Raw genomic sequence first — 22,638 nt, 5'->3', positions numbered from 1 at the left:
CATAGACTTGTCAGCAGTTTGTTGTCAGATTTTTGCCAATCTGATAGGTAAGAAATGGCATGTCAATATAGTTTTAATTTGCTTTTCTCTTATTAGCAAAAATTAAACATTATTTCATATATTTAAGGGTATTTTTCTGTGAACTGTTTGGTGATATGTCTTGCCCATTTTTTTTTTATCGTTAGTTTTTTAGAAGCACTTTATCTTTAGGTGATATGTGCACTATTCATCAATATGTATGTTTGTCTATAATAGAATGTGCAAATGTTTTTCCCAGTTTCTTGTTTTTCTTTTACTTTGCCTGTGATGTTCTGTCACCAATGGAATATGCCATGTTTTCTTCTAGTATTTGCTATTTAAAAAAAAAAATTACACTTTTGAGCCACTTAAAATTTACCCCTGGTGTATTCTGAAATTGAATGAATTGCCATTTTCCAGTAGACCTTTTAAGAAAGTGTTAGAATTGAGTTAAATTCCATTATCCTGATTTAATGCAGGACATTCTTGCAAGCTTTAGAATGTTATTTATTTGGAATGTATCAGCTTCCGAGAACCCACATTACTTTTGTAGTTATTTAAACTGTCAGAGAAAAGCTAAAATTAGATTTTCAGATTTTACATAGAAAAATTTTAAGGTGGTTTCCAGCACTGAGTTTACTACTTTTTTGGTGTGTTATAATAGGTTGATCGGGATCGAGATCTTCTTATTCAGCAGACCATGAGGCAGCTTAACAATCACTTTGGCCGAAGATGTGCAACGACACCAATGGCTGTACACAGAGTAAAAGTCACATTTAAGGATGAGCCAGGAGAGGGCAGTGGTGTAGCACGAAGTTTTTATACAGCCATTGCACAAGCTTTTTTGTCAAATGAAAAACTGCCAAATCTAGATTGTATCCAAAATGCCAACAAAGGCACTCATACAAGTAAGTACAGATAACAAGCATCATAAAAATTCTTTCCTTGTTTGATCGAAACAATGATAATCATGGTTTTATAAGTATTTATAGTGGGAGAACTTTAATGTACGTTTACATTTTTATACAATTTTATTCTAGGTTAATTATTTAATCTTGTTTAAAGTACTCTAATAGACAGTTTAGCAGTTTGCTCTTTTACTGACATTTATTTTCATAACTTTGTGCTTATACTAGTAAGTTTTTCATCTCAGTTGTTACATGTTTGGAGTGTGGGAGGTTGTAAGATCTATGGTAATATAAAAATTCAATGAGCAGATTGCAGTATTGCCCCCATCCCTGTATTTAATTAGTACAGATACTTGAAAAGAAAATGCAATTCTCTAGAGCATTGCTATTCAAAGTATGATTTGCAGAGTTGCTACCGGTTCCCAAAGAGATATGGAGCCTGCAACCAAATGTAAATCAGCGATATCACTAACCTCATAGCTTAATTTAGCCAGACTTTGTTTTTTAGTAGTAAGATTTTCTATATTAATACCCTGGTGCAAGCTCTTTACCTCCTTGAGGACCAGCACTTTGGAATTAGGATTCTTACCTAATTTTCAAGATAATAGTTAGCAAATTTAAAAATCTCTGAAAATTACAAAAGCCTTAAGTAGGTGATAATTGGGGATTTATGAAAAGTAGGGGCAGAAGACTGTCACTCTTATAGGTGGATGGATATAGTAATTGAAAGAGAGGGAGTTACTAAATTCCTGTTATTTTACCTAGGCTGTAGCTGTATCTTATTGGGGTTCTGTAAACTGCCTCCATAGAGGCTGTGAATGAGTTCTAGAAAGGACTGAGGATGAAAGATGGGGAGAGTACCCCAGCCTTTCATCATTAGTTTCACCATTTGACTTTCTCTAGTCCTGTAATAAAAAGAAATGGGCAAATGTGAATGAGGAAACCTGGGAAATCATAATGTTTCAAAATAACTTTGCTGCACACTCTTTAGGAAACGATACTTCAGTTTATGCTTATGGTTTTAAAATAAGAATAGCTAATGTTCTTGGTGGTTATAATGCTTAAGGACAAAAACTAAGGGTAGAGAAGATTTCACATATGACTTTAATCATGTAAGAAATCTCAGCATTATTTATGGTAAAACTAACATAGCTCCTGTTGCTACATATTATTTCACAGCTTTCACACGACAAGGGGATAAATTCATTAAACAGTTACTGAGTGAACATCTATTACATGTCAGGCACATTCTGCACAATCACTCCCACCCCTCAAACCATGGGGAGAGTGCGAGAAAGGCACTAACACAGCAGCTAAGGAAGGTGATCTTTAGCTGTCATATTCTTACTACGTTTGTCTCATGTCCTCACATTGACTTTAAAATTTAAAGTAGTTGCATTTACATTCATCTAAACAAAGAATATTTTATATTTTCTTCCAGGTTTAATGCAGAGATTAAGGAACAGAGGAGAAAGGGATCGGGAAAGAGAGAGAGAAAGGGAAATGAGGAGGAGTAGTGGCTTGCGAGCAGGTTCTCGGAGAGATCGGGACAGGTGAGACAGTTTTCTATCTTTTATTGAATACCACCTTTTGGGATGAATTAGAGGTAGGCCTATAAATAAGTCTCAGTTATGGACTATTTTTTAGAAAATGAAAGTTCTAATATTTGGATATATATATCATAGCTAAAATAGTCTAGCCAAATGTTAGGCAAGTGTTCTGCTTTATAAACCCAAGGGCAGTTGAAATTCTGTTGGCTTTTTATTTATCCCACTCAAGTTCTTCATCATTGGAAATTCTTATTAACTTTATATCATTCTTTCTGAAATTTGTTGTAAAATTTTAATTGTGGCAATTGTGTTATTTAAACTCTTCAATTTTTCTCCTATTAGGATGGGTGGCATTTTACTTTGGCTAAAATTTCCAGGAATTATGGGTGGGCCTCTTGATTTCTGGTATTTCAAGGTCCTACTCCCTTAGAATCAAATTGAACTATGCATTGCAAATACACAGATTTTCAAGTGACAAAATCTACATAATCTTTATTTCCCAACCATTATCTGTTTAGGCATTCTGCTTCCTTGGTACCATAACCAGAGCTATCTGTATTCTCAGGTTTTCCAACTTCATGACTATTGGTGCTAATATTTTCATTTTGCAGACAAGGGAAATAAAGTCATAATAGCTTTGGTTTTTTTTCAGAGACTTTAGAAGGCAGCTTTCCATCGACACTAGGCCCTTCAGACCAGCCTCTGAAGGGAATCCCAGTGATGATCCTGATCCTCTGCCAGCGCATCGTCAGGCACTTGGAGAGAGACTTTATCCCCGTGTACAAGCAATGCAACCAGTATGTACAGTGCACTTGGCATTTTTGCTTTTGAATTATAGTTAGTATTTTAAAAGTTGTCAGGTACTGGCAAGCCATGTCATTGAGGACTACAGTAAAAAGGAAGCTTAGGAGGGATAGGAGCACCATTTGCTGAAGGGTAACTGTATTATATAGGTTGAGATTTGTTTGTTTTTCCTGCCTATGCTAGGTTGGCATTCTACCTTGCAGGTTCCTTCTGTGCTAAAGAATTATCTGTGTGTTGTATTTACTTGTACCAATTATTGTTACTTTTTGAAGCAGACTTTTTACCTGTTATCAAGCTGTAGCTAGAACACATTGCAAATAATGCACTTTACTGCTGATATGTATTGCAGGAAGATTTTTATTTTGAATGTTCTGTCAGAGGTTTCTTTCCTCTAATATGAAACATATAAACTAGTTGTGTTTTTTGTCTACATAGATAACCGTATGTACATATTAAGCAAAAGAATAAAACAGAGAAAACCAATTATCTATTTCTTTCAGTAAATCTTTAGCCTTAAATACAGGCATCTTTTTCTCTCTTTTTACTCCTTTACTTCTTCCTTCCCCTTTTTTTCTTTTTTACCCTAAAGGAAAGAAACGTTCTTGGCTCTCTGATGAGGAAAAAAAGTGGAAACTGAGTATTTGTGTGTTTACTCATGGATATCAAAAACCTTTAAAAAAGGCTTGTCATACAAGTATTAAACTAGCTTTAACAAGACTCTGCTAGTGCATGGACTGTTCGTTCCCTACCAAAGTTCTCTATAATTAAGCTTCCAGTTTTATTTAATAAAATACCTCGCTGGTTTAGAAATTATCGTATTTGTTATCCAGGTTTCTTACTTTTTTTTCTTCTTTTTTTTTGGATAAAAGATTGCTGGTTTAGACAAGAAGTTTCAGAGAGTAGGGGCAAATAACATTTGTTCATTATTTACAGGCATTTGCAAGTAAAATCACTGGCATGCTGCTGGAATTATCCCCAGCTCAGCTGCTTCTCCTTCTAGCAAGTGAAGATTCTTTGAGAGCAAGAGTGGATGAAGCCATGGAACTCATTATTGCACATGGACGGTAATGTGCACAGTTGGGAAGGCTACTTTATTTTTAGGATGTGGGTGCTGCCATATCTTGAAATTTATGCTATGAAGTATAAGACTTTAAATGGTTTCTTAAGAGATGGCTTAAAAATCCATGGGTGAGACAGCCGAGTTTCACATGTATTACAAAGAATTTTAGCAGTCACTTAAGTTCTGAAGATATTTTATGTACCTGATATTTAGAAATTAATTGTAAGAAGTTCATCTCTAGTTCGCCGCCATAATACCCCAATGGCAGAGGCCAAATACCTCGAGGAATTGGGGTACAATCACTGAGTTCTTGCCATAAGCATGACATTTCTTTTAGGCCTCCTCATTTTTTACCTTAAAAATCCATGCAAGTTTTTGCTTTCTGTTGCGTAATATATTTGTTTTAAAACTTAACAATATATCTAACAGTTATTTATCCTTCTTTTCCCAACGTGACAAAGAAAAGTAACATTAGAAAGATATGCCATACTTATTCTGTGCTTCTCTCCTGGGGCTGCTCTAATATCCAGTTTGAGGCTTTGAAGTGTCAATTATTTTAGAGGAAAATTTCTGTGTTTTCTTCCTGGTCATGAATTACATATAGTCCTAGAGATGGATAAGCAGGTAGGCTAACCACTGAAACTAAACAGCCACTTAACCTGTTCCAGCCACTTTCCTGTTTCAGAGCCTTTGAATGGTCCACGCCAAAGACTAGTGCTGAAAGTTCATTTTCTTTGCTGTTGCTACATTTTTCTTTTCTTGACTTTTATGTATGGTTTCTTTATTACTCCTCCCTATTTCTACAGGTACTAGCACACTGATACATCTCAGCCCATTATATAAAAAGTTCTGAGGAATGTGCATTTTTGATAAGATTGTTGTAAATATATGTAAGGTTGCTAATTTAGTAGTATTTTCTATTGAATGCAAATAATATATAATATTGACCGCTTTCACCTAGCTTTATGGAGTGAACAGTGAATTTATTAGTGTTCTAGAATAATTAAATACATTAAAGAATTTGATTCCTATTGTGATTGCCTTCTAAACATCTTTCTGTTCTTTTACAATGCTCCCCCTGAACTTAAGTTTTGGTATCCCTGTGACGACTATAATTATTGTGTCTTAAATCAGGTAGCCTTTTAGCTTCATTATTTTGAATCATACATATAGCATGTAGTGCATTTTTTTGTACATTATTGACTGCTCTTAGAACTGCATTAAGACCAGTAAGTGTCCTGGATATTTATTTACTTCAAAACTTAAGTGTATTTATAAATTCTTATAAATTTAAATGTTAATGTTTTCTCTACACTAAATTCTAGAAGTTTCAGTTATCCGGAATCTGAAAGGTTTTTGTTTGTTTTTAGGGAAAATGGAGCTGACAGTATCTTGGATCTTGGATTATTAGACTCCTCAGAAAAGGTACAGGTAAGGGATGTTTTATACATGTGCTAATAATAAGCACTTGGAATTTAAATTACAGAAGGGGGAGGAAAGCTGCATTTATGAAGAAATTATGTGTTTATAAGTAACATGCTTGATTATAGTAGAGAAAAAAGTAAAGATAGGTATAAAGGTGTCATGTACAGAATCAAATAATAAGATTGGTTTAGTTAGGGCTCAGTGTAATGCCACTCACTGGTTGCCTCCAATCGAGCACAGCCTGAATTAAGCTTTAATTTAGAGATGTCATGAATTAATAGCAGAGAAGGAGAGAGGCAGTATGGAATCCCTGGGTTTGTTCCTCAAGAAAGCAGTGAGTGCCAAAGATGCAGAGAAAATAGGACATACGGTATAGCAGTAAGGAAGGCTTTTAGTGCATGATGTTTTTCATTCTTAAGCTACCTGAGAATTTCACTGCCAGCCAAGAAGGAGCAAACCCAATCTCTTCCACTGATTACAACTAATAACTGGACAGAAGACAAAAAGGAACTGCCTGTAGCACACAGATTTGAGAGGGAAGTCAAAACTTAAAAAAGCTGTTATGGCATTGTTTCAGGCAGAAGAGCAAAGCTGATCCTTGTTACTTCATCTTAGCTGGGAGAGCAAAGGCTCTGAGAATTAAACTATAGTATAAATCACTGTCCAGGTCCCAAACTATCTCAGATGTGGCATATGCAGGGCAGACCCAAACAGTATAATAAAAAATAAAAGGCTTTGAAAATTAAGAAGATGACATTTCCAATATGAACCTAACCAGGCTGATTGCCTAGTAAAGCCAAAAACCATTAACGTTCTCTCTATCATTTTAACAAGACTCACAGTTTCATAACTTTATTCAAAATGTCCAGGATACACTCCACAATTACTCGACCACAAAGAACTAGGAAAGATTGACCAGTTCTCCTGGGAAAAGAACCAGTATGCCAACCTTGAGATGACCTACTTGTTGGAATTATCAAAGACTTTATCTTATGTCCTATGAGATAAAGGTAAACACTAATGAGGTTCATAGCAGAGAAACAGAAACTTTAAAAGAGAACCAGGGGAAAATTTTAGAATTAAAAGTACAATATCTGAAAGAAAAAAATTCACTGGATAGGTTAATAGCAGAATGAAGATGACAGGAAAATTGTCAGTCACTTTGAAGATAGAAATTATCCGTTGTGAAGAACAGAGAGAGAAGATTTCAAAGAACAAACAAAAGAACAGCTTTGGGGACCTGTGGGACCATATCATAAGATCCCACAGGAGTTACTGTGGGACTACTCAGAAGAGGAGAAAGAGATTGCTACAGAAAAATATTTGAAGAAATAATAGTTGAAAACTTTCAAATTTGGTCTCAGACATAGATTTACAGATTCAAGAAGGTCATTGAATCCTAACCAGGATAAACTGAAGGAAAACTGTTTAGATACATTATTATCAAACTGCTGTAAAACTAAGCAGCAAACAACAGTGCCTTACACACAGGAAAACAATGATTTGAAAGACATTGGATTTCCTATCAGAAACTGTGGAGGCGAAGAAGACAGTGGAACATCATCCTTAAAGTGCTTTAAGAATTGTCAATCCAGAATTCTATACCCAGTGAAAATATCTTTGAGGAATTAACGTGAAAGAAGCAAAAAGTTACATTAAGTGATTTTATTTAAATGGACTGAGAATTTAAAGACTTAAAAGGCACAAGTTTTGTATATTACAATTCTGAAAGGATGAATTAAAAAGTTTATTTACATTTAAATATGAAGGTTGCTCTATCTGACTTCACTTTGAGTGATTTTGAGAACAAGTTCTTAGGTTTTATTTTTAAAATCAAACTGGGGCTTAATCTCTGATATTCTGTTATTAGGAAAACCGAAAGCGTCATGGCTCTAGTCGAAGTGTAGTAGATATGGATTTAGATGATACAGATGATGGGGATGACAATGCCCCTTTGTTTTACCAACCTGGAAAAAGAGGATTTTATACTCCAAGGCCTGGCAAAAACACAGAAGCAAGGCTGAATTGTTTCAGAAACATTGGCAGGTAAAATAACTCTAATCTTATATTTGAACTTTTAAAAACTTTCAGTTTATGAGACTTTCTAAAATATATTAGCTTTTAAAATGTGTGTATGCTCTATTTCATACTGATTAGAAATGAGGCTGTAGAAAAATTCTAAAAATATTGTATGTATATTATGTATGTAGTGTGGGGTTGTATGTGTTCTAGAATTGTTTTTGAATTTAAATATTATTTCCCTGTTTTTAGGATTCTTGGACTATGTCTGTTACAGAATGAACTATGTCCTATCACATTGAATAGACACGTAATTAAAGTGTTGCTTGGCAGGAAAGTAAGTGATTTTAATGAACCTAACTGCTTTTACAATTGCAAACTTTTCTTTTATAAAATAATTATATCATACTGTTTATGGCATTAACTTAGTATTAAGTTTGAAAGCATTTTTGCCATTATAAGTCATTTTCAAACATTTAATAACATGGGAAAAATCTCAAAACATGGAGGAGATAGCATAACACAGTGAGTGACACAGGTGGGGTTGGGGGTTTCTGACAGACCTGGATCCTGTTGCAGACAAATCCCCTGATCCCTAAGGCATATTTCCTCATTATAAAATGGTAAGGAAAACAGTCTAGTTCCTGGAAAATAGTAAGTGCTCCAGTAGATTTTAATCATCATTATTAGTTCTAGCAGGGAGTAGTGGAAGAGTAGTAGTATTGTATTGAAAAGAGCATCTCCAGCTTCAAAATTATATGTAAGATGTACATGGGGGAGGAGGGACTAAAGAATGTAAGAAAATATAGCACAGCATGCTTGATACTTATCTTCGGGTGGTAGAATTAGCTTATTTTCCTTGTATGTTTTGATAGTTTGACAACCTGCACATTGCTTTATGATTAGGGGGAGGGGAAAAACACATCCTTTAAAATTAGTGTATAATACTAATTATGCAGCTTTTGACTTAAAACACAACTGCCAGTGTTCCTAAAGGTATTTCAAAGGAATTACTTGACACAAAACAATAAAATATTTTATAGTCTTTTTCCAGCGATGCACATCACTGATCTGATATGAATTAGCATTGCTAAAGCTGTAGTCTGTTAATATTTTCTCTAATCAAGCCCACTGATGAATATTGTTTTCTTGTAATACCACATATCATATTATGATATATATAGTTTTTCTTTTTTTATTCTTTTTTTTCTTAATTCTGACCCTATTGAATTCTTAAAGTGTTTCAGCTAAAATGTTCTTGTGCAAAGAACTGGATTTAAAAAGCTCAGCATCCTAGAAATATTCATTTGTTGAGCCTTTAACAAGGATTATGGAGAAGATCATGGAATCAAATAGACTCAGGTTTAACCCAATAATGTGACGTTCAGCAAGTTACTGAATTTCTTCAAGCATCAAATTTATCATCTGGAATTAATAATCTATATTTTATGATCGTTAAGACCAAACAGGATGTGTATTTAGTTTAGGACCAGCTGCTCAGCATAATCACTGTTTAATACTTAGTGCTGGTTTTTGCAAATAAATTACTTGGAACTTAGAATTATTACACTATTGGCTTTAAATTTTTTTCAAAATATATATTACACTTTTTATACTTTAAAAATTAAATGTATTACCAGAGCCAAATATTTATTAAAATTTTGCCTCTATATATTTAGTGGAAGATTATTGTTTATCACTGTCAGTGTTATCTTCAAATTAGATAAAATTCTTTATCATAGACTTTAATTTACTAATGAATTCAGTAAGGATGTTTCTTTCATAATTGAGTTTCTTATGATTACGTTCTTAGGTCAATTGGCATGATTTTGCCTTTTTTGACCCTGTGATGTATGAGAGTTTGCGGCAACTTATCCTCGCTTCTCAGAGTTCAGATGCTGATGCTGTTTTCTCAGCAATGGATTTGGCATTTGCAATTGACCTGTGTAAAGAAGAGGGTGGAGGACAGGTAAAGCAAATATGTAATTTTCTGATTCTGGCAAGAAAATTTGGTTAGTCTGTTGTCTTGTATGGAAACAATTTAGATGGATAGTGACCAATAAAGAGAAGACGACACAGACACACAAATACACATAGAAAAAAGACAGTACTAGAGGTAGAGAGAGAGATGGATGGAGAATTAGTGAGACAGACTAAGAGGCAGAAGAGTTTCTTTTACTTATTTAAGGCCTAAAATGTTTGCATCTCTTAGATACTTGTCAGATACAGAATTATCTTTAGATTTAAAAGTTTTAGAAACTGTTTTTAGGAAATTGTTTTAGGAACTGTTAAGTTATTATTGCTTTGACAAAATTGCTTTTAAAGGAACTGCTAAATTTTTTACAGGTTGAACTTATTCCTAATGGTGTAAATATACCAGTCACTCCCCAGAATGTGTATGAGTATGTGCGGAAATATGCAGAGCACAGAATGTTGGTAGTTGCAGAACAGCCATTACATGTAAGTGTTTTCTAGAAAGTGTTCCTTGATCTGATGAGGCTATTTGTGTCCTCCTGTGTGGTAAACTAAGCTCAGAGCGTATTCAACCTACTTATGAAAAGTCAATCAGTTTATATACAGTGTAAACTACACCTGAATCCAGACCAAGTACTTATTTTCTTTTGAGTAAAACTACTTGGAAAAACCCTGTAATCATCACAAAGTAGCCTTAGTGAGTAAAAGTTTGGAAAGGATGCTTCTGGGACTGAAACAACTATTTTGGGGTCCTACAACCACCCATCCTTTTGGTGTCCCACTAGAAGGACTCCTAGGACTCAGAGGCAGTTGTACTCATAGTTATGGTTTATTATAGCAAAAGGATTCTCAGCAAGGGAAAAAAATACATCAGACCAAGTCTGGTGGAATCCAGGTGCAGCCTTCCAAAGTTCTCTCTCTGGGGGCACACAGAACACACTTACTCCTCCAGCAGTGAATTACAGCAATATGTGTGCAGTGTCTGTGCTTAGGGAAGCCTACGTAAGAGTCGCAGCCCAGGGTTTTATTGGAGGCCAATCCCATAAGCATTTTCTGTCTGTGCAATCAGCTCTGATCACTGAAATTCAGACTCCCAGAGGAAAGCATGTGCTCATCATAAATCACATTGTTTGCATAAATAGTCTAGGCAGCCTGTTACAGCAGGGTTCATTGCCCCAGTCATTCAAAATAGCCATATCAGTAATGTAGGGAACATTCTAAAATCCAAGTTTCTAAATGCCAGCCAACGGCCATCCCCCCCAATGAGGCCCTTCTAAAGAGCAACATCAGACCTGCTTATATTAACTCTTTCCCCTTCTATGATAAAATATTTTTCAAGTGTTGCTGATCCCTGTGCTGGAAATAATTGTGCAGGCTCTGGAGTCGTACTGTCAGGGTTCAAATTATGGCAGCACCACGCTCTAGCTGTATGACATGAGCAAACTACTTAAGTATTTTGTACCTTGGTTCCCTCCTCTGCAAAATGAGGATAGGATTAAAGGAATTAATCCATGTAAGGTGCTTAGAACAGTTCTTGGCACACGGTAATTTCTCAGTAAGCTTCTAGATTTAGGGTTTGTGTCAGGGATGTTTTGTTTTGGTCATTATCATTACTTTTCCTAGTATGTTGACAGGATAGCAGATTTGACAAATAGAATCTATTCTTATTTATTTAATGGCTATCCTGTTTGTTATTAACATAATTTTAAAAATTATTTCAGTTAACTTCTGGTATATAACAATACTAACTCACTTTTGAACCTGTAGTCTCTTCACGATACGTTTTTTTTTTCCTTCTGCCTGTTGAATCTGTTAATAAATTAAAAATATAGAAATTAATTTTTTCTCTCTGGTTTAAAATGAGAACTACTTTTCTTAGAGAGGCTACTAAACTTAGCTAGTGGGCTTTAACAACAATAAATGCTACATGGCAGTAATAAAAGGGTAATTTTTGAAATTCTCTAGGCAATGAGGAAAGGTCTATTGGATGTGCTTCCGAAAAATTCATTAGAAGATTTAACAGCAGAAGATTTCAGGCTTTTGGTAAATGGCTGTGGTGAAGTTAATGTGCAAATGCTGATCAGTTTCACCTCTTTCAATGATGAGTCAGGTATGAAACTTTTTAAATGTTTATTTCAGGAATAAACTATATAGTTTGGTCAGTCAGCATTTTCTGAGTTTCTGGTTCTTACATATATTTACAGGGCTTGAGAAATGCTGTATTACTCAGGTTTAAAATTTTTTTTACATTTTTTTAAGATATGATTGAACTATGATGGTTTAGCATTTGGTTATTCTTAATTCTTTTATTGCTTAATTATTCTAGGTTTTAAAGAATATATGGTTTAGTGTGAATACAATTAAAAATTCTTTGTGGTGAGCAACCGTGTAAAAAGGATTTTTATATATGAAGATAAAATAGTCTGTATGACAATTCTGTTGGTCTTTCCCGATTGATTCACGTCTCTTAAACTCCCTAGTTAAAGAATTTGCATGATGTTTGCTTTGTAGAGCTGGACCCACAGCACACTTAGAAATGCATAACAGCCCACAAACACATGGAGAATCTAGAAAGAATAACAAGAGGTAGTGATAATCCTCCTGGAATAACATTTACCTTCGGTGCTTGATTTGCTGCAACTCTTTCTTTCAAAGTCCTATTGTCTAGGAATAGATTTTTTAGCTATGACTAGCCAGTAAAACACTGGAACCTCCAAGAAATTCATTATGAGAGGATTATACCTGTAATTAAGATTATTGCATCCATGAAGGTACTATTTTTCCCCTTTATTTTTCGTATTTTATGAACAGCTTCAGCTAAATTATAGTAAGCTAAATGTGGATAAGTTTTTATTTTTCCTTCATGCCTGGCAACATATAGATTATTGTATAATAGTTCTTGTGCTACTTTTTAATATAATTTTTTTTTAAGATTTTATTTTTCCTTTTTCTCCCTAAAGCCACCCGGTACATAGTTGTGTATTTTTAGTTGTGGGTCCTTCCAGTTGCGGCATGAGGGATGCCGCCTCAGCATGGCCTAATGAGCAGTGCCATGTCCGCGTCCAGGATTTGAACCTGCAAAACCCTGGGCTGCCGAAGTGGAGCACGCAAGCTTAACCACTGGGCCACAGGGCTGGCCCCATAGTACCATTTTCAATACTTGTAAGAATTTGTCTCAGTTACAAACCAAAAACCTAGGAAGGAAAAAATATATATATTTATGTATGTATGTATAAAGACATTCTTAAGTATAATCCTCAGATCAGCAACACTGGCATCAGCTGGAAGCTTTTTAGAAATGCATAGTCTCTGGATCCTTTCCCCTGTCTTCCCCCAGACCTAGTGAATGGATCTGCATTTTAAAAAGACCCGCCCCCAAGTGATTTGTAAACTCATTAAAATTTGAGAAGCACTAATTTAATTAAGGTCATTAGAAGAATCCTGATGTACAGATGGGATTAAAGTTACGTGATTAGCAATTCTGAGGCTAGTGGTTCATTTTTATAGTCTTGGTCATCATGAGTCAGGATTGACTAATGAACTATAAGATTTTACATTATGCAAATGGTCCTAATTTCCTGTATCAGGAATCAGACCTCCCCATCCTAAATAACATTTTGATTTTATATCTTATTTTTATAAGAAACACCACGCTAAAAATATAACTAATACAGTATACTGAATTTATATTCTTGATTCTTAGGAGAAAATGCTGAGAAGCTCTTGCAGTTCAAGCGTTGGTTCTGGTCAATAGTAGAGAAGATGAGCATGACAGAACGACAAGATCTTGTAAGTTAAAGTTTCACAAAATTTGTAAAAGAAAATATAAAATTCTAAAATACTGTGTATGATAGCCTTTTGTTTTAAGTTTTTAATGGTTGATCATTTTAATTTGGCTAAGGAAATTATGGAAGGTCAGAAATAAAAGAAATAAAAGACAGTTTTGTTTTTCTGTTCTTCTCCTTCCTCTTTTGGGGAGGTCATCCTTCACATATTGCTGGTTTTATCCTGTTGTGTCTGAGGGGAAGAGCAGGAGGACAAGAAAATATAACACAGTTTCCCAAACTGTTCTTCCTTGAATTATTAGTCCTGTAAATTAAACAGTTTCTAGGGTTATTGGGTAAAACGACATCATTTATTTCCCTCTTCAAGAGTCACAGTTCACTAGTAGAAGTTTTGAGAGGTCCCCCATTATTTTTCTTCGTCCAGCTTCTTGGATGTCCAGTGATATAGTCATCTACCCTGGTTAACCACATTTATCCTTGGAGGAGAAACCCTTTACATTAAGCTTGTTTTTACCTATAAAATGAGTGGACTGGACCAGCTTTATCTCTAGAGTACCTTCCATCCCTTTTATGTTTCTTTGAAGATTCTACAGACCCTGACACTTACCAGAGTTTCTTTTTCTGTCCCCTTCTATAGAATTCTAGATGAGATTTCTCATAAAACCGTGCTTCAGAAAATAGCAGATTAGTTCGTTCAGGTTTCCTAGTCACTCTGGGATGTTGGGTATATTTGTCTGTTTAGTTGTACACTATAAATGCATTAGATTTAAAAAGCTTTACCTTAAGAGAAAGGCACTGTCTTACTATCAATGAAGAATGATATGTATGTATATATGTACGGATCAGTGAGGAATGATGTGTATTAATAAAAACAAATATTTCAGGAAAGTAAAGTAGAAGTTATCATTTATCTTATTTCCACTATGTTGGACAAAACAGATGTGTAGTAAAACTCAATATGGCTTATTACATGGATTTTGATGTACAGGAGATGCTCCCCAGCTCTTAATTACTATTACAAAATTATTCTGTATCACAATGCTGTGAAAATACAGGATTATTTTGCTAGTAGATAAAATGTAAAGTAACTTTTCTGATAACCTGTGTGAATTTTGAAGGTTTTTATTTTGGAGACCTTGTGCCTTATTTCCCCTAAGAGATACTCCATGGAATTTAGCCACTGGAAAGGCCCTTAGAGAACATTTGGTCCAACAGCCTCATGTTACAGATGAGAAACTGAGGCCCTGAAACAGTCATTTTTCTCCATATCTGACACTTTTTTCTCTTCTGACCCTGAACCTTTCCTTTTCAGTACAAGAAATAAATTTAAAACCCAGTTCAAAATACTACCCCTTTGTAGGTTTTAACACCAGAATGGGGGTCTATGTATATATGCCAGAATTAAGGGTTGAATGTTAATCTGTTAAAAGCCAAAATTATAATTATTATACTCCTGTTTAGGTTTACTTTTGGACATCAAGCCCATCATTACCAGCCAGTGAAGAAGGATTTCAGCCTATGCCCTCAATCACAATAAGACCGCCAGATGACCAACATCTTCCTACCGCAAATACTTGCATTTCTCGACTTTACGTCCCACTCTATTCCTCTAAACAGATTCTCAAACAGAAATTGCTACTCGCCATTAAGACCAAGAATTTTGGTTTTGTGTAGAGTATAAAAAGTGTGTATTGCTGTGTAATATTACTAGCTAATTTTGTAGATTTTTTCCATTTGTCTATAAAAGTTTATGGAAGTTAATGCTGTCACCCCCCCTGGTGGTACCTTAAGGAGATTAAATGCAAACATTCCTTGCTGAGTTTGTAGCTTAAAGGCCTGAGGAGCACTAGCAACATATGACTATAATGGTTTGCTAGTCAACAACTTCTGGGTCTAACCCCAGCCAAAGATGACAGCAGAACAATATAATTTACACTGTGATTTATCTTTTTGCTGAGGGGAAAAAATGTAAAATGTTCTGAAAATTCACTGCTGCCTTTGTGGAAAGTGTTTCAGCAAAGGTTCTTGTATAGAGGGAATAGGGAATTTCAAAATAAAAAATTAAGTATGTTCTGTGTTTTCATTTTAACTTTTTTTATGGTGTTTAATTTGTGGTTGGCTGCAATTGTGTATCATGTATATGGAACTTGTAAAAAGTTCTGGACATTCATATCTTAGAGATGAAATCACTTTTACCTATAAAAACCACTTTTATTGCGGTTTATTTTGGCTGCATTGAGCTCTAGGATATTAAATGATATCACTAATATTTTGCATGTAATTTGTTCATTTGAGTGAGGGCACTTTTTTGTACATATGATGGGGCCAATGCACAATACTTTATCACTATCAACTTTTTTTTTTCCTTTGTATCCCTATTTCAATGAGCAGTCAGTCAGGAGGTTATTGCACTTCAGTTCTAACTAGACATTTGTACTAAGGTATTTCAGTTATGTAAACTCAGCCTGGGCACTTTCTGATAACTGTAAAATGTTTTATAAGATCATGATTATTGAAGATACATTTTGGAAAATTTTAAATGTTCGTGAGCAGCTTAACTACTTTTGTATCTAGCCTTTTTTAAGTATCTTGTTACATTTACTTTTTTAAATAAAGAAATTACAGAAGAAATGTCAAGTAATATTGAAGAAACAATAGTTTTTATTTATGTAGTTGTACATTTTTAAACTAAGGGCAATACACCGACACGGTTATGTGCATAGAAAGTTTTGATTTAAAGAACTGAAAGTTTATATACACATGGACTATAAGAAACAGAAGAAAATCAGTCCACATTTTACAGTTAGCAGAGAATCCTGAATGGCACTGGCCAGGCCACCTTTTCTTTTTACAAATGGGGGAAGTGAAGTGTGACCCTTACTTGGCATACGAAATTAACTCATTTCACTTAATAATTCAGCGACAGGTTCTTTTTTGATGACCCATTAATTATGTAGCCCAGGACCAATTTCTCTAAATTCTTGTGGTTTTAGTAGCTTTATTCAATGGCATAATAAGGAACACTTTTCTTCACTAAGTCTTCAATAAAGTGACTTGAACTAGCCACTTTACATATTGAAAATGAAATTCTCTGAAATCTCTTCTACTTTTCAGTTCCTTTATAGGACTCCTGGCCTTTGGGATATTTTTCATGTTTAAAGGCACTATGCTTTTATTATATAACTTCAGGAGACTGAAGCACATGATATTCTCAGCCCTGCTGACACAGTAAATAGTAAAAACTAAAATTACAGTAATGAAACATTGTATTATTTAAAACTTACACAACATGCTGTATTAGATTTATGTAAATTAACCAAAGGTTATTTTACAAAGTAAGACATTGGTTTTTATGTCTAAATGCTATTTCTGAATAAATGAAATAGTAATTAGATTAAGAGCTGATTATCATCAATGTGTCTGAAAGAGATAAAATTTATATATAACCTTCTGTATGCACATGATGAGACTGAGAAAATATTAAATGAGAACAAACTAGATATGATTAGGACATTTGAAACCCTAATTGTGAACTTATTTTTAATAGTTATTGAAAGAATGAAAATATTTAAAATAATGCACAATGTCTTAAGTCTTCCTAAATCAAGATTTTGGTTGAAATGCTTTTAGGAATATTAAAAGCAGAGTGAGCCTTTTTTTTTTTTTTTTTAAGTAAAGCATAAAATGGTTCTAAATGTAAAATAAAGTCATGTAAAATAAAGTTCTCTTTTGGTCTTGTTTAGTGATTAAATCTAATAGAACTGAAAACAAATTTAGGAAGAGAAGACCAAGAATGAACTTTACCAAAAGTTTTCAAAGTTTTGCTACTTTGACTCTCTTTTTCCCTAAATCATCTGAATATCAAGACTACCCAGTATAATGGCTTACTGGCGCAGATTTGAGAGGGTTTTTTAATAATATGATTTCACTATTTAGTACTTGCATCCAGAACATTTCTCTCGTAAAGATAAGATTATTTTTGTGTGTTTAAAGGTAGTCAGCAATTTCTAGGTCTAAACTCAAACTGAGATCTTCCCTTGAGGCAGTAGTTCTCATGCTTTTGTATGCATGAGATTCTCTTGTGGAGTTTGTTAAAGCATATTTTTGCTCATCCTTTCAATCACATTTTGATTCGGTAAGTCTTAAGTGGAGGACAGAAATTTTTATTCTTAAACAGCATCCCAAGTGATTCTGAAACACTGACCAAAGAGCATTCCTTTTTATTCTTGAATATAAATCCCTTTGTTGGTAAACTCCCTAAAGTCAAACCTTTCCTACTTATAACCCAGGGAAAAGTACTCATGTTAATCATCTAATCCTGGATTAAGTTCTTCCCCCTGATAAAGGGCTTGTTGGAAGTGCCTTCTATAGACTGTGCCTGGGTAATGATTGAAAATATTTTCAATGTTTACATTAACTGAAGTAGGTAGGCATGAACATAGAGATTAATTCTTCTCTAAACACCATTTGATTACTGTTGAAATGCATTTAAAACGTGACTTGTTTATTCATGGCAAGATCCCTTGGATTAAATATAAGCAAAATATCTTATGTTACCTCTCTTAAAATTCAAAAACAAATTACTGGATTGTTATGACTGTGCAACATCAAGTTTCGCTTAATTACTAACTTATTGAGTATTTACTATGTGCCAGGAACTTTGTCAAGGCCTTTACATGTATTATCTCATTTTATCCTATGAGATAGGGACTGTTACCATCCTCACAGACAGGAAACTAGACAACTTGCTCAAGGTTACACAGCTCCTAAATGCTGAAGTGAGACATGTCTCCAGGCATTCTGGAGCATTCCTAAACACTGAGCTATACTATTTTGTGGAAGATAGGATTATAAACAAGTGAGTTGGTCATTAAAGGTTCTGATCACCCTATTCCAGTGTACAGGGGTTTCCCCCACACCATCAAGCAATGTTTACTGACCCTAGCTGGGTGTCATACAGTTGAACTTAATTCTGACAGTATCTACTTGGAGATAGCATCAAATTCCACAGGTAAAGTCCTCAGTCCCACAAGACTGCCCTCCACTTCAGACACAACTGCAAGCCCAGGTTGCTACCTGTACTACTGACTGAGAAGCTGTAAATCAGAGGTTCCCATGACCCCCTCCCTTGGGTTTGATTAATTTGCTAGAGTGGCTCACAGAACTCAGGAACATTTTACTTACTAGATCACCGGTTTATTATAAAAGAATATAACTCAGGAATAGCCAACTGGAAGATAAGCATAGGGCAAAGCATGAAGAACGGTGCAGAGCTTTCATGCCCTCCCTGAGTGTGCCACTCTCCCCGTATCTCCTTGTGTTCTTCAACCTGGAAACACTCTGAACCCTGTCCTTTTGGGGTTTTATGGAGGTTTCATTACATAGGTATGATTGTTTAAGTCAGTGGTTATTGGTGATTGATTTAGCCTCCAGCCCCTCTCCCCTCCCTGGAAGTGTGTTTGGTGGGGTGGGACTGAAAGTTCCAACCCTCTAATCACATGGTGTCCTCTGGCAACCAGCCCCCATCCTTAGATGTGTTCCCAAAAGTTACCGCATTAACATAACGAAAGACACCTTGATCACTCTCATCACTTAGGAAATTCCAAGAGTTTTAGGAGCTCATACCAAAAAAAATGGGAGGAAGACCAAATATTTATTTCCTAATATAAATCACAATATCAGAGTCCACCCTCCAGTCTTCAAACATGGATCTCACAGCAAAACAATCATAAAGGTCAAAAGATAACTGGCACATTACTAGCATCCTATTCGGTCAATAACCATCCAGTCCATCATGAAAATATCTACTAGGGTGAGGCCACTCAGCTTTGCAGGCTTCCATTCAATCTTGTCCAAAAACAGCAGCGGTGTCAGCAATACGTGGCTTCAGCCTTTCAGGCAGCTGGTAATCAAGCGAAGACACAATCTCTTGCTTTAAGCCTGTCTCAAGGTGTTAATGTAATATTTGGATTTCCCTCATTACTAAACCCATTTATTCATTCCTTTACCCATACCTACTATTTTTCCTTCTTTCCATTTATACCCAAACTTTTCCACCTTTGGAAGGGATGTTAGGTTCAGCCACTGTGCTTGTCTAGATTGCAGGGTGCAACACTTGTCTAGCAAATCCCTCCCTACCAGTCCACTTCTATTCAGATAAGGTTACACAGGTGCAGAACTAGTGGGCTATTTTTACTACCAAGCAATATAGGTAAATTCACTGATAGCCCCAATTTGGCAGATGGGGTGAAGGCACATCCTGCCAGATCAGGCCCTTAGGAATTGTGAAATAAACGCTAAAAATAATTTCTTGTGTAGGAATAATCCCTGCTTCCGGCCCTTGTCGCAGCCGCACTGATCCTATGACCAGTGCATCAAGCAGGAGGAAAGAAAAAGTTGAAGTGAGATGGGGAGGAAAGAATACCACCTTCTCTACCTTCTCTTCCCCAGATCCAACAGGAAAACAGAAATCTATCCAGTAGGGACATTCCTTTTAGCCCCACTCATGTTCACGTTAAGTGTGAGCACACACTCCTGAAGGTGTGTAAGCCAGTCCTTCATACCTTTATTTCCCCATTTTAAACAACCAGTGTTTTAATTGCCCATTCTAACTCTATTGAACTATTAGTCTAAGAAGGATATCGCTCTGCCCATTGTTGGACATTGTGGGCTGTAAAGTGTGTTTGTTCCTTGGTGTTGATAAATAAATGAAAAGCAATAGTACATATTGGAGTATATGAGGAAGCCATTTGGTGTAAAACTAATTTGACCTGACTTTGTTTTTCCAAAAGGGCCTGATGTGGCCTGTTGAGCATGCATTGTATATCTGCTTTAAACATTTACAATTTACAATGTCCCAAAGACAAGAATGATGCCCCTCTAAAGATAGGGATGTAGCTTCCCTCCATATTGGCATTTCTTTAAGGATGAACATCTCTTCCTAGAAACTAAGGATTAATTACTGACCTGATGTACTGACCTGCTGACCACTGATCTGCTGTGCCAGCTAAGCATCTCATGACAATGGTAAAAGGGACATTCCTGTCATATGTGATGTATGCTCTTTGTTCCAAGACAGTATATAACCACTCTGTACACCCCACTTCTTTGGTGCTCTTCCTTCCTTGGAGAAGGACAGCCCCAGGATAGTCTTCAGATCTGGCTCCCCAATTTTGATTTATAGATTGATTATGGATTATCTGTGTCGACAGTGTGAAGAAATGACAGTTGGCTATCCAAATTGGTGGAATAGCTTTTGTTCTAGTTCTTTCATAATACTCTGAGCATTTACCAGCTACATTCAGGGCCTTCCCACCAGGGAATCTGCCACATAATCATCTGCAGGCTCTGTCTCTCTCGTTGTCAGACAGAACAGTTCTTATTGGCATTTTGTGCCTCAGAGGTGCAAGCGGGATAGGTTTAGATTCATCCCACCTGTGCATTGCTGCAGTGTCCCCATATCCATTCATTTCATAGACCCAGGTGGCCATCTCAAGGGAGCACGTGGGTACATCTGCTTCTCGATTCCAGTTACCTGGAAGGGAGTTCTACTGATGGGCATCGACACGTCCTACTTTAATGCACCCCTCAAATTTCCACAGGGCTATGTCCCATATGGGCATCCCTTTAATAGGTTAGGTTTCCATTGTCTTCCTGCCTGACCATATGGTCAGGCCATTGGCCACAGCCCACAAGTCAACAAAAACCCAAACACAGGGGCTTTCACCACTGTTCAGTTCTTCCATTACTGCTGGGAAAACATGCAATTCAGCACACCAGGCTGATTTGTTTTTACCTTCTTCCATCAGAGTGGTGGCTTTCTAAACACGATGTTGTCCATTCACCTTGGAACTGCCATCCACAAAGCAAGGAGCTCTTTGTCGATCAGTCAGGAACAGTTTATAGGGCAGTGTCCAAATGATAGCAGAATCCAGTAGCTCCTCATAGACTTCCAGAGTCAGTCCGAGGGGAAGAGAGGGTCCTTGCTTGTGACTATCTCCTCCTTGCATTTCCCAGGCAGCATGATCCTGTATAAAACATTTCCATTTTACTACAGAACTCTTCTGGGCACTGCAATCCTCATCAGAGCATTTCTGAAACATCACCCAAGACGTGGGTGTTTCAGGTTTCAAGATCATGTGTCCTTCAGCCACAGAAGCAGCTTCAAGGAATAATGTCAGATAGCAAGGTAGTAAATGCCCCTCGAATAGAAATTCTCTTGTCTAGAGTTCCAGTAGTCGTCCCTGGGAGGCACTCACAGGCTCTTGCCATAAGTCCAAGGCTATGCTCCACATAAGGCTACTGCACAGAGAATCTGTCCCTACCAGCACTCCAGCTTCTGTTCTATACTGTGTGGGCTCAGGCAATCTTACTGATTCCTATTTAGTATGTCCTATTAACATTGCTTGAAGGGTGGATTTACGTGCCCTCTGTTTCGCAGTACTAGGTAGGGGAAATGTTCCTCAGTGAGATACAATGTCCATCCTCAAAATAAAGTCAGGTAGAACAGATACAACAACTTCACATAAAGCTTATTCAAACATACCAATTCTCTTACAAACTTTTACTATAATTCCATCAACTCTTTCGTTCCTAACTGTAGCCTCCATTAGGACTTAATCAACAGGTTTGGTTTTACAATACTAGGTAGGGGAAGTGTTCACCAGCCAGACATAAAACATCCAGGTAAAAGAGACAACTTCTTCACATAATACCACTTAAACATTCCAACTTTTATAATCCTATCAACCATTACATTTTTAGGTTCTTTCAATCTAATTGTAGCATGAGTCAGGGCTTCACCAATAGGTTTTGGTACCACAGTTCAAGGGACCCCTATATCAAGGAGTCCTGGAAACCTCTCTCACCCCCTGACCATTTTAATGACTCTTGTGCAAAAGGCTTTGGGTCCCCAGTGAGGGGTCAAGTGACTGACAGACAGGTTTCTCCTAGTAATCTCTACCTTCCAGCTCTTTAAATTTCTCCAAACAGAGGTAAACAGAGTGGACTTGTTTGGAGCCCTTTAATGTTGGGGGACCAATAGGGGTCTCTTTGGTTCATCCAACCTTAGGTAGTGCTGTATTAAAATCTGTGTT

At 36.1% G+C, this 22,638-nt stretch overlaps 1 protein-coding gene across 15 annotated transcripts in view; it reads left to right on the top strand.

Moving 5' to 3' along the window:
* UBR5 (ubiquitin protein ligase E3 component n-recognin 5) overlaps positions 1 to 15,613 on the top strand; it is a 123,442-nt gene extending 107,829 nt beyond the window's left edge. For 13 of the 15 annotated variants that reach the window (XM_070221607.1, XM_070221601.1, XM_070221604.1 and 10 more), the window contains 12 exons: positions 683 to 926; positions 2,368 to 2,479; positions 3,129 to 3,273; positions 4,214 to 4,344; positions 5,711 to 5,771; positions 7,636 to 7,811; positions 8,037 to 8,121; positions 9,598 to 9,753; positions 10,131 to 10,244; positions 11,724 to 11,868; positions 13,462 to 13,547; positions 15,005 to 15,613. In XM_070221607.1, coding sequence (XP_070077708.1) covers positions 683 to 926; positions 2,368 to 2,479; positions 3,129 to 3,273; positions 4,214 to 4,344; positions 5,711 to 5,771; positions 7,636 to 7,811; positions 8,037 to 8,121; positions 9,598 to 9,753; positions 10,131 to 10,244; positions 11,724 to 11,868; positions 13,462 to 13,547; positions 15,005 to 15,217 — 1,668 coding nt within the window. In that variant the 3' untranslated portion in view covers positions 15,218 to 15,613. The remainder of the gene's footprint in view (positions 1 to 682; positions 927 to 2,367; positions 2,480 to 3,128; positions 3,274 to 4,213; positions 4,345 to 5,710; positions 5,772 to 7,635; positions 7,812 to 8,036; positions 8,122 to 9,597; positions 9,754 to 10,130; positions 10,245 to 11,723; positions 11,869 to 13,461; positions 13,548 to 15,004) is intronic. The other 2 variants (XM_070221602.1, XM_070221600.1) reach the window with 1 other exon arrangement.
* The last annotated feature ends 7,025 nt before the right edge of the window (positions 15,614 to 22,638 follow it).

The sequence above is a fragment of the Equus caballus genome, chromosome 9, assembly GCF_041296265.1.
Source record: "Equus caballus isolate H_3958 breed thoroughbred chromosome 9, TB-T2T, whole genome shotgun sequence".
Classification (NCBI taxonomy): Eukaryota; Metazoa; Chordata; class Mammalia; order Perissodactyla; family Equidae; genus Equus; species Equus caballus.
Note: the sequence above shows the minus strand (reverse complement) of the source record. Positions and strands in the feature narration are given on the sequence as shown.